The sequence below is a fragment of the Geospiza fortis genome, unplaced genomic scaffold (assembly GCF_000277835.1).
Source record: "Geospiza fortis unplaced genomic scaffold, GeoFor_1.0 scaffold185, whole genome shotgun sequence".
NCBI classification, from domain to species: domain Eukaryota; kingdom Metazoa; phylum Chordata; class Aves; order Passeriformes; family Thraupidae; genus Geospiza; species Geospiza fortis.
In genome coordinates, this window is record NW_005054469.1 from 501,177 (window position 1) to 514,858 (window position 13,682).

Below are 13,682 nucleotides of genomic sequence, written 5' to 3' on the forward strand. Positions count from 1 at the left end.
ACACAGCAGAATTTACAATGTGTCCCCCTTCAAATCAGTAACAAAAACCCTGAAATTGATCTTTGCACTTAAATCAGCAGTTAGCTTTATAATACATAATTAACATACCACTCAGTGCTCCAACAGCTCCAAAATTCAATGACTTTCCATCCATTATACTGGCATCACATTCTATCTCACCCAGAAGGTTTAGGTTAGATCCCAATCCTGCATTTGTAAAAGGAGAATCCTAAAAATAAGAATAGAACACTATAAGGCCACATCCATAAGAGACTAGATTTAAATCTCTGTATAACTGATCTGATGGCACTGATCTTGGTGCAATGCATTTTCTTATTTTAGTAATTTAATCTTCCACAACAAAAACAAGGGCAATTTGAACAGAACATCTAGAATTACTACAATGGACAGCTTTCACCTCTGTAGGCTGTGATATATCTTAAATGTAATAATGCACTAATATAAAAACCAATCACCTAACAATTAAAGATGATCATTTCTGTGCAAGCAAAAGCCTTACAATACAAGTGATAATCTCTCCCTCCCCCAAAGTACACATTTCCCTTGGTCCTTAACCCATCAAGTAACATTTAAATAACATCTTATAAGCACTGCACAGACCAGTCTACCTTTGAAACTCCTAAGTATGACACTACAGCAAAACAGAACTGTCCTTTTTCTGAACATTCTAAGCCCATGACTAAAAACTCACCTTGTAAAATTCCTATCTGACCATTAGCACAGGGACTGTGGTCTGGAAGCTTCTTGACTAAAAACTAATTCCTATTTCATAGAAACTATGGAACAACATTTTAACAATGTCATAAACCTAACTCCTTTTTTGTTAACACCTTCTGTGGCTTTTAACAAACCCAAGGTTGTCAAAGAGTAATTTATGCATGCTAAAACTAAACCCCATTTTTACCCTTCTATTTCATCAGAGCATCCCCAGGACTTTAAAACCACAAAATTTCAAAGTAGCACAGTTCAGTAGTCTCACTGCCAGCTCAATACAATCCCTCTTCTATATGCAAGGAATACAGGACAAAGAAATAATAGCTAAATACAATTTCAGAGAGTTGCTGCATGCTTTCAGAGTTTCCTATGTTTAAATTATAACAGTGTAATAATCTGATGTGACAAAGAACAATGTTTGTCTAGACCACCTGTGTATTGTAGAAATATGATATCTCATTTCACTGATGAGTAGTAAAAGCTGAACCAGGACACAAATTATTGGAAACAGCTCAGAGTTCTGTCTTACATTTAAAATTAACTGGATGGGGTTTGAACATTCAAATTTGCAATGAATTTAAAGAAACAAGAGAGGTGAGCACATAGAAATGAAAAATAAATCTGATGTCAGTTAGCTTTTATTAACTTTCAAATCAGCAAGCAGTGAGTCAATTCAAAATCTGTTCTGCAAGATGTTGATTCAAATTTATAGAGACATGCAAAGAGTTCTCAGTGTTTGAGCCACCAAAACACTATATTTCTGAAGAATCACGAATACAAGATCCCTGACTAATACATAATCATGAAACTGACCTTCATCTTCTGCTTTTTCCTTCTGAAGCAGCACAAGATTTTATCCCATTTTATCCCATACCACAACACTTCTTCCAATTCACTGTGTATATTCATTTTGTTGTTTATTTTGACAGCAACACCTCACAGCAAGTAAGTAAATTCAAAAAGATTTTAGAATAATGAAACATTTACAGTTTAGAGTGCACAAGCAATTTTCTGTAGAAAGAGGATGGGTGGGGGAAAGTATGTTTAGAAACAGATGATGGCCTTGAAAAGGCAGAAGATTCAGAGTAGCTGCTGGCTTAACTGGCTTCATTGCTCCCCAGGCTCTACAAATATGAAGAAAATTAAGTCAGTGAAGTTTAGGAAAAAAGAGAGCAGAGAAGTGGTGGAAGGAAGGGAAAGCAAACAGTGAAAGGTACTTGGAAGACACAGTAAAAGCAGGAATGCCTAGGATGACCAATGCTTGCCCCTAGTGCTGTCCAAGCCCTCTGCCCCTGGGTAATCAGAGTGCAAAGACTTGTGAGTCTGGAGACAAATCTCTCATCTTCTGGTCCAAACACATTCACTCAGTGCATTACACTTAATAGAATTAGCAAAGAGGAAAAATGTTGTGCTCCACAGATTTGTCACTGCCAAAGCAGAGGCAGCTGTTATCCTAAGAGTAGATGTCATGGCCAAATCAAGGGAGTAGGAAGGACCCACCAGAAAGAAGTCCTGGTAACACTGTCCAGACTCCCTCTGCACTCAAGGCACAAAGGTCTCTACCATCTGGTAAAGGTAATAATCAAAAGAGGCCAGGGAAAAATACAGGATACAGAGTTCACTTTATTTCTGAGGATCTGTATATGCTACATGCTTTGGCATAGCACCTTCACTGGCACCACCTCAAGGATGCACCAAGACATAATTTACTCAGAGGAACTAAGAACAAAGAGAATGTCACCTATTTCTCCCTACAGAATATTTATTAGAATACTACAGAATTTTTGATAAAGAAGAACTCCACATCATATTGCAGGTGTCTCTTTGGTGGGGTAACTTTCATATTAGGACTCAGAAGGAATCTTACCAGTAGCAACTTGAGTAACTTCTCAAGTAAAAAGAAATAAAGACCAAATTCCAAGCATCTGTTCAAAATTTCTGTGGAGTTTCAACTACCTGTAGAATCAGATTGCATTCAATTAAGAAAACAGGCTTAGAATTCCTAAGAGGAAGATGGTTTATCTTCACACATCTGAAAGGCAATCTAAAAACAGTTTTAGAGAAACTGGGTGTGAACCCACGGAATTTTTGATATCTACCTAAGTTTCTCTGAGGTGAGATAAAAGCCTTTGAAACAAGGTGGGGGAAAACCTTTATAAAAAAATGGAAACAAGACCTTCATACCTACTTCTATGAATAGGCAAAGACATGAAATACACCACACAAATACAATCTCTATTTGAAAACATGAATCTCTGCAAAGTTTGACCAAAAGATTTCAAGAGTCTGATATGCAAGTGGAAGCATATAACACATGAACATTAAGGTGTATTTTAAAATGAAAATTCACAACTTACAAGGAATGCAGAGCCACTTAAACAGAAGCATGAATGCCTTTAAAGAGGCAAGAAACAAACTGACCTAAGTGAAAGTCTCTTCATACCCTCACACAGAAAAGTGCAGCACTGCAAGACCTGACTACCATAGAACGGGGAAAAATCCAGCCAAAGAATGTGTCCTGGAAAAGGGAGGACAGGAAAAGAGAAAAAGGTATCTTCAGGAATATACTTTTTTTAAAACCACAGCAGCAATCAGCCTTTGTGTTTCTAAGGAAACTGAAAAAGACAAGTAAACAAACCAAGCCTGAGCTCTGCAAGTTAACACAAGCATTGCCACCACAGAACAGTAAGAAGAGAGAAAGGACAAACAAATGGCTATTCAAAGAATTTTAACAATGTAACTCTTCAGTTACATGAAAAACACTACACTTCCTGGCAATGACTCCACAAAGTGTCTCTAATTTACCATGCAAACCTGTAGCAAAAGAGGTAAGAAAGCTTTAAGACATGAAATAAGAGTTTTGTTTTCCCAAGTTACCCATCTTGCAAAAACTCTCAAGCTTCCGAGGGAATCATTTTTATTTACAGAATCCTTTTTACTTCAAAATGTACTTATAAATGTTCTGGCAGCAAATACAGGCATCCTGGAATTTCTAACTGTGGTCAAAGTTGGAATGCTTGAAGATGTTACTCAGCTCTGTAACACATCTAGGCAAACAGTTAAAAGGCTTGGTTTTCAATGAACATGAAAGAACATTCCATCCATCCTTGATACAGTTTTGGCCATGGCTTATTTGTAATTTCTAAGACAAATTCAAAGTCTACAGGCACTTCTTTCCATATACTGTAATTTTAGAAGTTATTTTTCTGTGAGAATTTCATGACGATCAATAATCTATGAGGATGAGTCACATCCCTTTCAATTACATGAGCAAAAATGTTTTTAGACAACACTTTTGTCACAAATTACTGTTGCTCACTCTGCAGCAAAGCATCACAGTAATGCTTTTAACTGGAATTAACAACTTCCAGTTCATTTCCCATTAGAAGTTCATCTATGGTGACTGCCTTAATACAACAAAGATGCTTCTCCTTGAAAGAGAAATCCTTGGAATTAAGACTGTATATTCAAAAGTCCTAACTACTAGGAAAATAATAATTAAAAAAAAAATCCTCAAGAAAAAGGCTCTTTGACTACAAAATTTTGCTGACAACCATAGAAACACACTGCTTGAGTGTAATAGGTACAAAACATTCTTTGCATGGATCCACTACAACAACACGCAAAATAAACTGAGCAATTTTAGTAGCAAGGAGACTTGGACCCAAAATGTGACATCTGCTTCCCCATCAATCATATTAACTCCCAATTCAAATGATGTTCATAAAGAATGTTCTACTAAAGTCAGATAAAGAAAAAAGTACTCTACATATATATTAGTAAAGGATTACACTCAACTTAGAAACAATTTGAAATCTTCATCATTGTTTCCAACCACTGTACGTTCCTAGTACCTGATCAGTAGACTTCATTAAGTGCTCTATAGTCAAAGAAAAGCTTGAAATTGTATAACTTTCTCACAACCAGACATAAATGCAAATCAACATGTGGTTTTTCTGAAAACAGCACGTTTTAAGTGGGTTGTATGGGGCCTCCTCCCCCAACAAAAAAAACCTGTTTAATAATTTCATTGTGTTTCAAGAAACATCCAGGCATCATATGGTGGCTGATAGCAAGAGTGCAAAAATTAACAGTGCTGCAACAATGTGTCTGTGAAAGTAAACAGAGTAAATAATGAGTCTTATGAAATACCTTGTCCAGACCATTTTATTACCAGAGGCTGACAGAGGTAACACATGCGTTTGTTTCTCTGCAATACCAGAGTTCTCAAACTACAAAACACACCTGCCTTAATGACCTTATCAAATATAGCTGATGCTTATGAAGACCAGCACAGTTGTTTTAACAATATTCTGTGTCAGTCTTGTTCCTTTGCAAAAGAAATCCATCTTTTCCTTGACTTAACTATTACCATCATTATTGTATTCACAGAACAGCATTTCACTTGAGAGTTGCACAGTCCAACAAAGAAAGGATATTCTTTCTGCACTTAGAGCCTGGAAAAATAAAACTCAGACAGCATACCACAAGCAAACTGTCAGCTTGCTCATAAAAGATCAAGAGCAACTCTTGTGCCTCAACAACTCTTTGAAGTGATGCCTTTTGGATGAGCTGCAATCCTCTGTAACAGGAGTTCTGTAATTGAGCGGAACTGAGGAAAAAAATTCATCTTCTGTGAGATTTCCATGAAAAGATTTGTGCCTCGCAAAGATTACAAATGTTTGGAATACAGCATTAAAAGTCTGAGAGAACAGTAAGAGTGATTAAATATTTCAGATAAACTCACGGCAATGCGTCCTACAGAACCCAAAATATCAAGAAGTTACAGTCAGTATATTTTACAATGAAATTTGTTATTATTTAATACAATATTCTGTTGTTCTGCACCTTCATTTGTGTTACAGGGAGACAAGAACACAAACAGTTTCACAGATTTTTGTTATTTATTTGCCAACTCCAAATGCTGAAACACATTGTTTATGCTAAAGCTTAAACAAAAGGGAGTGACAGCTCACTAGAGACACCATCAACACAAAGCTATATTTTTACTAATAAAAACTTGCAATTAATGAGAAAAACTATTCTGATTGCTTCGTTGAACTTGCCATGTGCGGTTTGTTTTCCATAGAGCAACAGAAAAACCACCAGTAATAAAGCAGAAGATGCAGCTCCAGAAATGACTGAGATGTCAGGAGGTGGTGCTCAGAACGAGGTATGAGCAGATACAAACTGTTCCATATTTTGGAAGCTGACAGTTTAACACTGGGGAGTTTCTCATACCAGATCCAAAAAACTGCCAACCACATCATTTTCTGGTTTGGGTATAAATTTGACTTTCTCTCAATGTAACTGCGTAACTACTTTAAGCTACAAGGCCAAATCCCAAACTCAGTACTCCCTATTCCAGTAACAGATAGAACCTTCAACTAAGAGATTATATAAATCACTTAATGAATAAATGAAAGCAAATAATTACATTAACTTAATTACATTAATTACATTGACTGCACTACAACCTGAGCAAAATAACATTTTATATTAAAAACAGGAAAAAGCTAAAAAAAAGGTTTTGTGCAACAGAACACATAAAAATACTACTTAAGACAATTGGCAAACCAGAAAGGAGAATGATGGCAGGCATCAGCACGGTAGCTGACAGATAACTAGCAAGACAGATAAGGAGAAAAAGGATTCTGACTGGAGTAATTGGAAGAAACTTTTTCATCTTACAGCCATAAGTTGTTCTACAGAAGCTACTTCAGAGTATTCAAATCTACTAAAGAAAAAGAAAAGTCTCTTGGGGATAACAAAAACATACAAACTGTTTACCCCAGACACAGCTGCAAAGAGATCTGCAATTGTTCGGTTAAGCTTCTCAAAATATGTTTTTCTCTGTAGCTCAGGAACACGATAAAAATCACAACCTAAAGTAGATTTTTATTTTTGTTTTCCACTGAGGAGGGAGCTGACACACAAACCAGTCTCATGGAGTGAGAGCAGCCTCAGTGAGTTTAGGGAAGTGCATGGTAAATAATCCCATTAGAGATACTTGCTGCTTTCTGTGAGCTATACTCTAATGTGTAAGATAACACATGAAAGCATATTTGAACAGCTCAGGGAGACCCACAGGAGGGCTGAAAGCCAAGGCACTTGCCAAGTTCACAGTGTGACTGAAGCCTTGGCTCCCAGTCAGCATGTCTAACACATACTGAAGTATGCACTTACTGCCTGCCTTACGCCAGCCCCACCAAGTACATTAATGAACACTTTCCCAACATCTGGATAAGAAAATCCACTGCTAATCCTCTTGGAATACTACCATAAATTCCAAGTGCAGGAAATTATTTTTACAGCACAACACTTACCTTGCTTTCCTTGTTTTTTTTTTACTAATAAAGTTGGAGAGGAAAAAGCAGTAACTACTTACAGAAGAAGAATACCTGTTTCCATCATTACTGTCAGGAGTGATTAGTGAATCTGGGACGATGACCAAACTGCTTCATTTACCACCCAGAAATGTTTAGCTTTACCCACTTCTACATTATTTCATGGGGACCTTCACTGTGGCAGATGCTATAAAAACCTCATCACTCTAAAAAGACACTTTTCCAAAAACCTCACCAGCAGCTGCTCATCAAGATGTTCTATCTTAATTAACAAGTACTGTTTTGAAATAAAAACATTACTGGCCTATTCCTCTACACATATTTTGTCATAATAATCAGAACCAGTAGGATATATTTTCCCTCTCTAAGAAGCAGAGGCAAAACAACCTGTCTGCACTCAGCAAGCCAGAAATTAAGTTCCTTACAAAGTGTTCAATAAATCTTTAATCACTGCATTTATTCTTAAAGGTTAAAGACTATCTGATAAGGCATACCTAAAATGACAACCAAATTGCACCAACTAGATAACTTTTATTCAGTCTGCATTTTTATAAAATACTTAAACACACTTACACCAAAATACAGTGGAAAAGCAAAACATAAAATTAGTGTAGCACAAAAACAAAAATTCACATGAACCCATTTAATAGACCCTTACAGAAAGGTCTGGCAAGATTTACCCAAGAGGTATATTTACTACTAGTCAGAAATTCATACCTCTAATTCTATAAGTGCTGCAGTCACTGCATCTGTTGCAAGAGCACCAGCCTGTAGCTTTTCAATTGCCTGTAAAACACAAGTTTTAGCTGATGATTAGGAAATTCTATTATTCTGTGACTGAGCCCTACATTTTCCTATTCCTGTAAAAAATAAAATCTTCACCAAATTAGTTTAAAATACAAGAGGGTGTAAGAACAAGAAGCACTGGAAAAAGACAGTATGAACCATATTAAGGGCAGATCTGAAGATATGATTTTACTACTGTGACATTGTGACACTGCATTTAGTAGCAGATTTCTGCATAGTCAAATTTCTGTCAAAATAACTTTTTATACTTTATATCCTCAAACACCAAATGTTTCAGTCAACAAGTTTCAACTTTTCCTTCCAAGACTCAACAAAAATTTCTAGTAGCAATTACCATAAAATTGAAGAGAACTCCACAAACTCATTTAAAGCCAACACAAATCATGTAAAATAATGTTACCTTCAAATTATATACAACAGTGAACTTGTAGAGCCTAATAGTATTTATTAGATCCATACTGAACAAGACCTTACAGTCAAACTTTCTCAGGGAACCCCAGAAAACAACTCTGGCTTCAAGACAAACCTGAAATTGTTTGTTCTTCACAGAAGTTATTGATGTTGGCTACTCAGCTCAGGAGTAGCTAAACAGAATCTCAAACTGGACTTGAATTCAACAGCAGATCTCACATAACTAGCTGGAAAACGACTTTCACTAAGGCTAAAAAAGCCAGTGCTAAGTTTCGATGATTTGTGAGGCCTCTCATTACAAAATTAGATTGGTATTAGGATTGAGCAACAAACTGTAACACAAAGTGATAATTATCAGAGACCAACTCTGAGACTCCTCTAAAAATCCTGCCAAGCTCCCAAGCTCCTTCTCCCTGGAGAAAGCAAAAGACATTAAAAATTTTAGAGAGAGATCTTCCAGCTACTCATTCAACACTTAAAAGACAGGACTTGCCAGTTCCAAAGCAAAGTTCTTGGAAGAGATGAAAACATATTAATTTCAATGGAAATGAAAGTCTTGCCATTTCTCCATTTCCAACTTTGATTTTTTGTTTTTCCTGTTTCTACCTCCCTTCCTATTAAGAGGGTAAGAGCTATCAAGAATAAAATAATTATAGAAACTCCTGCATTCACAGAGCAACCTGGATGCTAGAGTTTAAAAAAACTTCAAAGAGTGGACATGGAAGAAATCAATATACAGATACCATACTTAGCTCCAGAAACCCTGGAGAAGTGCAGGAAGCTGTAGGAATACTCCCTGTAGGTACCACTGTGACCTTCTCTTGCTCTCCCACTGTTCATTTGGTGTCTGTTATTTGCCAGCACTGATGAGAATGTTGCTGCATCTCATGGCCACTCACTGTCCTGTCTCTGTATCATCTTAACTGTTTCTGCTCTGTTTTCCCTCATTTCCTTCAATAAACACATAGAGCCCAAGCAGCTAAGTGCAGATATTTCTTGTGTACCCAGTACAGGACAGTGGAGCTGGTGACATGTACCTTCTGGCAGGCTCTTTTGCACACATGCTTGTACTCTTTAGCTTTGGATTCAGAATGATAACCTGCACCTGCAATTGAAACAAAAGGAAAATATATTATAGTACCTAGCAAACTCCAGCCTGTAGTTCACATAGAGATTTAAGACACAGGCAGATACAGTGTTCCTTATTCTGGATTACATGGCATTTCCTTTTTCTATCAGTGATTGACAACTTTATGCATTCCAACACAGAATCAAACACACTCAGTGAAATACAGGATACAGATCATATTTCCAGAAGCATGCAGGTATAAATATCAGCATCAATCTTTTCCTATAAAAACTTTCCAAGAGATTCCAGTTTCACTCATTCTTGGAGGATTTCCAGCATAGCTTTTTTCTTTACTGTCCGTTATTGGGCAAAACCCTCAATTTTAAGTCAAACTCTTGATTTTCTTTTTTCCACAATTCTGCTCATTTTCTCATGTTTATGCTATGTTTTTAGAGCTTGTTACTCCTGACTTAGAACAAGGAGTTCCTTCAAATGAAGATCATTCAGATTTTTCACCTTTTTCTTATTCTCAGTCTTGGTATCTATCCCACTGTATTGAACCATTCTGCCCTACTTTGAAGCCACTGCCTCTACTTCCACAGCTGAACAGTTTATCACTGCCACCATTCAACTAAATGCAGCATCAGAAAAACAAGAGTGGAACATATATTTAAAATCTACTTCTGTTTTACCTGGTTTTGCACCTAAAAACGTGCTTGTATTTATCTCAACTTCCCCTTGCTCACCTTTGGAAATACTAATTTTGAGAAACTCTAATAAAATAAGCTTTAACACTAACACCAAAGTGACTCAGCAAAGGACATTATACTGAGCAATTTGATTTGCCCTTAAAATAGAATACCAGGGTCATCAAATGTCAATCCAGAATAAATTGTTTAAGGTTTGGGGCTGGTTTTTTATCCTTAATGATTTTATAAAGCAAGTAACATGTTGGCTTTTCAAATATTTTAGGCATGACCAGGCCACTTTGCTCTATTTCACCTCATGTACTCACACGGATGCTCAAAACAAATATACACCCAGATATAAGCACTGTTAACTTCATGATTCATAGTATTTAATAAAGAACCTATGAAAGAAGAATTTATGAGCAAGACACACATAACACATAATTTCTGTATCAGATCTGAGTAGAGAAGCCCTTCATTAAATGTGGAAAGAACAAACAGTAATTTGCTTAAACATGAACAAGATCAGAAAAATAGAATCAGAAGAAATGTCAGAAGGGTAAAAAGATGCCTGCAACAAACAGCCCAAGCAGATTTCAGAAGGTCTTAGCTGGACTGTCCTCATGGACAAGCTAGACAAGGAACCATCAGCAGTGAAAGGACTGCACTTGATCTTTCCATAGGTAAAGAAACAGACTGAAATATCTCCCTCATTCTGTAGGTTTGCCAAGCTTAGCAGACAAGTACAGAATACCACATTTTATAATCATTTATATGTAGGGGTTTTCTTTGTCAAGGAGAACAAAAATACCATCCAGAACACCCAAATAACTACATTTTGATTAAGAGTTTCCAGTGCAACTTCCAATCAAACTCCTCATTCTGAGATTTGAACACAGAGTTAATGTCACTTTATTAGCACAGTAGTAGTCCAAACTCACTATAAAATTTTTGCTGGTATCTAGCTTGATACCAAAATATGCATTATTTCCATTGCTGCTGTTCTGCTTCCACATCTTACCTGCATGGACAAGCACAAATCCCACTCGTTTCCCTCTTTGGGTTTGCTTTGTTTCGGGCTCTTTGACCACCACTTTTACAGCTGTAACCTGAGATGATTTGGAAGGTAACACTTCTACTGAACTTATCCCCTTCTCCATGGTCATACATTAGGATCACCATCTTCTACTGGGAAGGAGCACACTTCCATTCAAAAATAAACTCTGGAGAGAAATCATCCTAAAACCAGATCAGATATATATGTTAGACACTGACTTCAAGAGATGAATTTCACACAAATAACCTCCCAAAAAACTTTTGAGAGAGAAGTTTGAACCAAGGGGAACACACCTCTCCAAAGCAGGGTTTCCAAGTTCTGCCTCTTCCCTAGCCAACAGCATTAATGAGATCTAAAATAATCAAAGCTCATGCTGCAAGCTGAAAGCAGCCTTTTCACTCCAACATAACTTGAACCTAATCATCTTGCCAGACAATACAACTAATTTCTCCAGCCATCACATCTAACTTGCACAAGACTAACTTTTAAAACACCACACTTTTTCCTTTCTATGCAGGGAATACCTGTTTAAGAACCCACAATGAACTCCTAGTCTTCTATTTTGTTTCATCCCATCTCCTTATAATTCCCCACTAATTTGCAGCAGGAAAAGAAAAAATAGATTAACTTTTGTTTAATGACAAAATATTTCTAAAACAAAACCAAGTAAGCCTAAAACAGTCAAATAATGTTTATCTGGGTAAGGAGAGCTACCATGATTACTCAAGTCAAGCTCAAATAGTTTGTAACTCTATTGGTTTTGATGGTTACCCTTAAGATGCTAAGGAAATTAATGTTTATAGAAAGCTAATGGAAATATTGTCAGTATTGTCAGTATGTGAAACAAAAAATAACAATACACAATGATGTATTTATCAGGAGTTGCCAAACAAACTGTCTGTATTTACTGCTGCTCTTATCCACAGTTTACTACAGATTAATCCTGACACAAAAATATTTGTCTACTTCAGAAGGTAAAACAGAGGCATTCCACACACTGAATTACTTAAGAAAGTGATAAGCATGTAGTGCTAATGGAGAAATGGAGAAAATCTCTGTAATATATTAAGATAGTTCATATATTAAGAACTAGATGAATTTTAAGGTCCTTTCCAATCCAAACCATTCTCTGACTCTGCACCTCTATATTCCAGTATAACATCTATCACTCCTACCATCTCAAAAATGACTTTGTAACCCAAGAACACTGGAAGGTGAACAGAAGAGGAAAAATGAGATGTTTAATGCACAAGACTTAAACCACTGACTCTTGAAATGCTATATGGCTGACTCCAGCAATTAAACACCACTCCATTTAACTGGCCCAAACAATGTAAATGATGTTTACCAGGATTCAGCACTGCCACAGAACAAACCAGCTGGTTTGTCATAACTATTCTTTTGATAAGAAGAATCAGCACAGCTCTGGAGGAAGTTACTTATTCACCATAATTACTTCTTAAATGCTAAACATACCTAGTAATCTTCATACACTTATAAATTTACTTTTCAAAATTAAGTATGAACTTTTTGTTGTAATTATATATGTCCTAATAAAAAAATGAAAGGCCACTACAATATACAGGTTCTACAGAGAGAAAGTGTTTATGGATTGCATCCAATTGTAATGGTCACTTGAAAAAATTTCAGAGCTAAGATTAAAGTATTCATCACTGCATTTACTTCCTTTTTACCAATAATAGTAAAGATGGCTCCAGCAACCATTGGTCCTCTTTGCTGCATCTTGCTACACCCTACAGAAAGTCACTCCTGCAACAAGGGCACAGCACAGACTTCAGTAAACAGACAGAGCAGCAAGTAAGGAATTTAAATTCCCCCAGAAATGGAAGAAATAGCGTGGTAGTAGAGAAAGCAATAATGATGACAAAATAGCTTTTGAAAACTAAGATGGAGATGTCACTTGAAGACTTACTAATAGTGTAGCTGCAGGCTGAAAATCCTAACAAGGCCTTTGCACAGAGCTGGGTCTAAGGATGTGTTTATTTCTACAGAGAACATACAGACAACCCATCTCTCTCGTTTGCTTCCGTTTGTAACACTTCCTCCACACCAACTCAATTTTCTTAAACACCTCCCATCTCAAACTGCTCTTCAAGTCCTTTCACATTCCATTCACAAACCTGCTGCTTCCACGTGTTAAGCTCCCACTGGACCCAACTTTTCCCTTCCAAGCCTCTTTTAGGATTTATCAATTCCCCCTCCTGAACTGTCAGACTTCCACCGCTCTTGACTTCATCCCTCCCTGCTACCCATTTCCTGCTCCCCATCCGTACAGCGCCAGGAACGGTGGAAGAACACACAACAGCGTGACTGCTGGAGAACAGCACCCGAAACGGTTTGACCACAACAGCCCCGAGTGCACTGCAAAAGGCACTCGGACTCCTGAACGGGCGCTGGGAGGAACACAGACACGCGCGAGGGGAGGGTAGGCTAGGCTAGGCTAGGCTAGGGTCGGGTCGAGGCATCCCCTCCCGCGCCTCCATCCCGCTCCCGGCGTCGCGCCGCTCCCGCCGCCCGGCCCGTGACGTCACGCGGGGCAGTGACGT

The 13,682-nt window shown here is 37.3% G+C and overlaps 1 protein-coding gene across 5 annotated transcripts in view; it reads right to left on the reverse strand.

The window, feature by feature from the left end:
- TASP1 (taspase 1) overlaps positions 1-11,300 on the reverse strand; it is a 76,080-nt gene extending 64,780 nt beyond the window's left edge. For 4 of the 5 annotated variants that reach the window (XM_005428045.2, XM_005428043.2, XM_005428044.2 and 1 more), the window contains exons 1-4: positions 11,080-11,300; positions 9,338-9,405; positions 7,800-7,868; positions 109-229 (exon numbers count right to left, since the gene is read on the reverse strand). In XM_005428045.2, the coding sequence (XP_005428102.1) occupies positions 109-229; positions 7,800-7,868; positions 9,338-9,405; positions 11,080-11,224 (403 nt within the window). In that variant the 5' untranslated portion in view covers positions 11,225-11,300. The remainder of the gene's footprint in view (positions 1-108; positions 230-7,799; positions 7,869-9,337; positions 9,406-11,079) is intronic. The other variant, XR_004082460.1, reaches the window with a different exon arrangement.
- Positions 11,301-13,682: the final 2,382 nt, after the last annotated feature.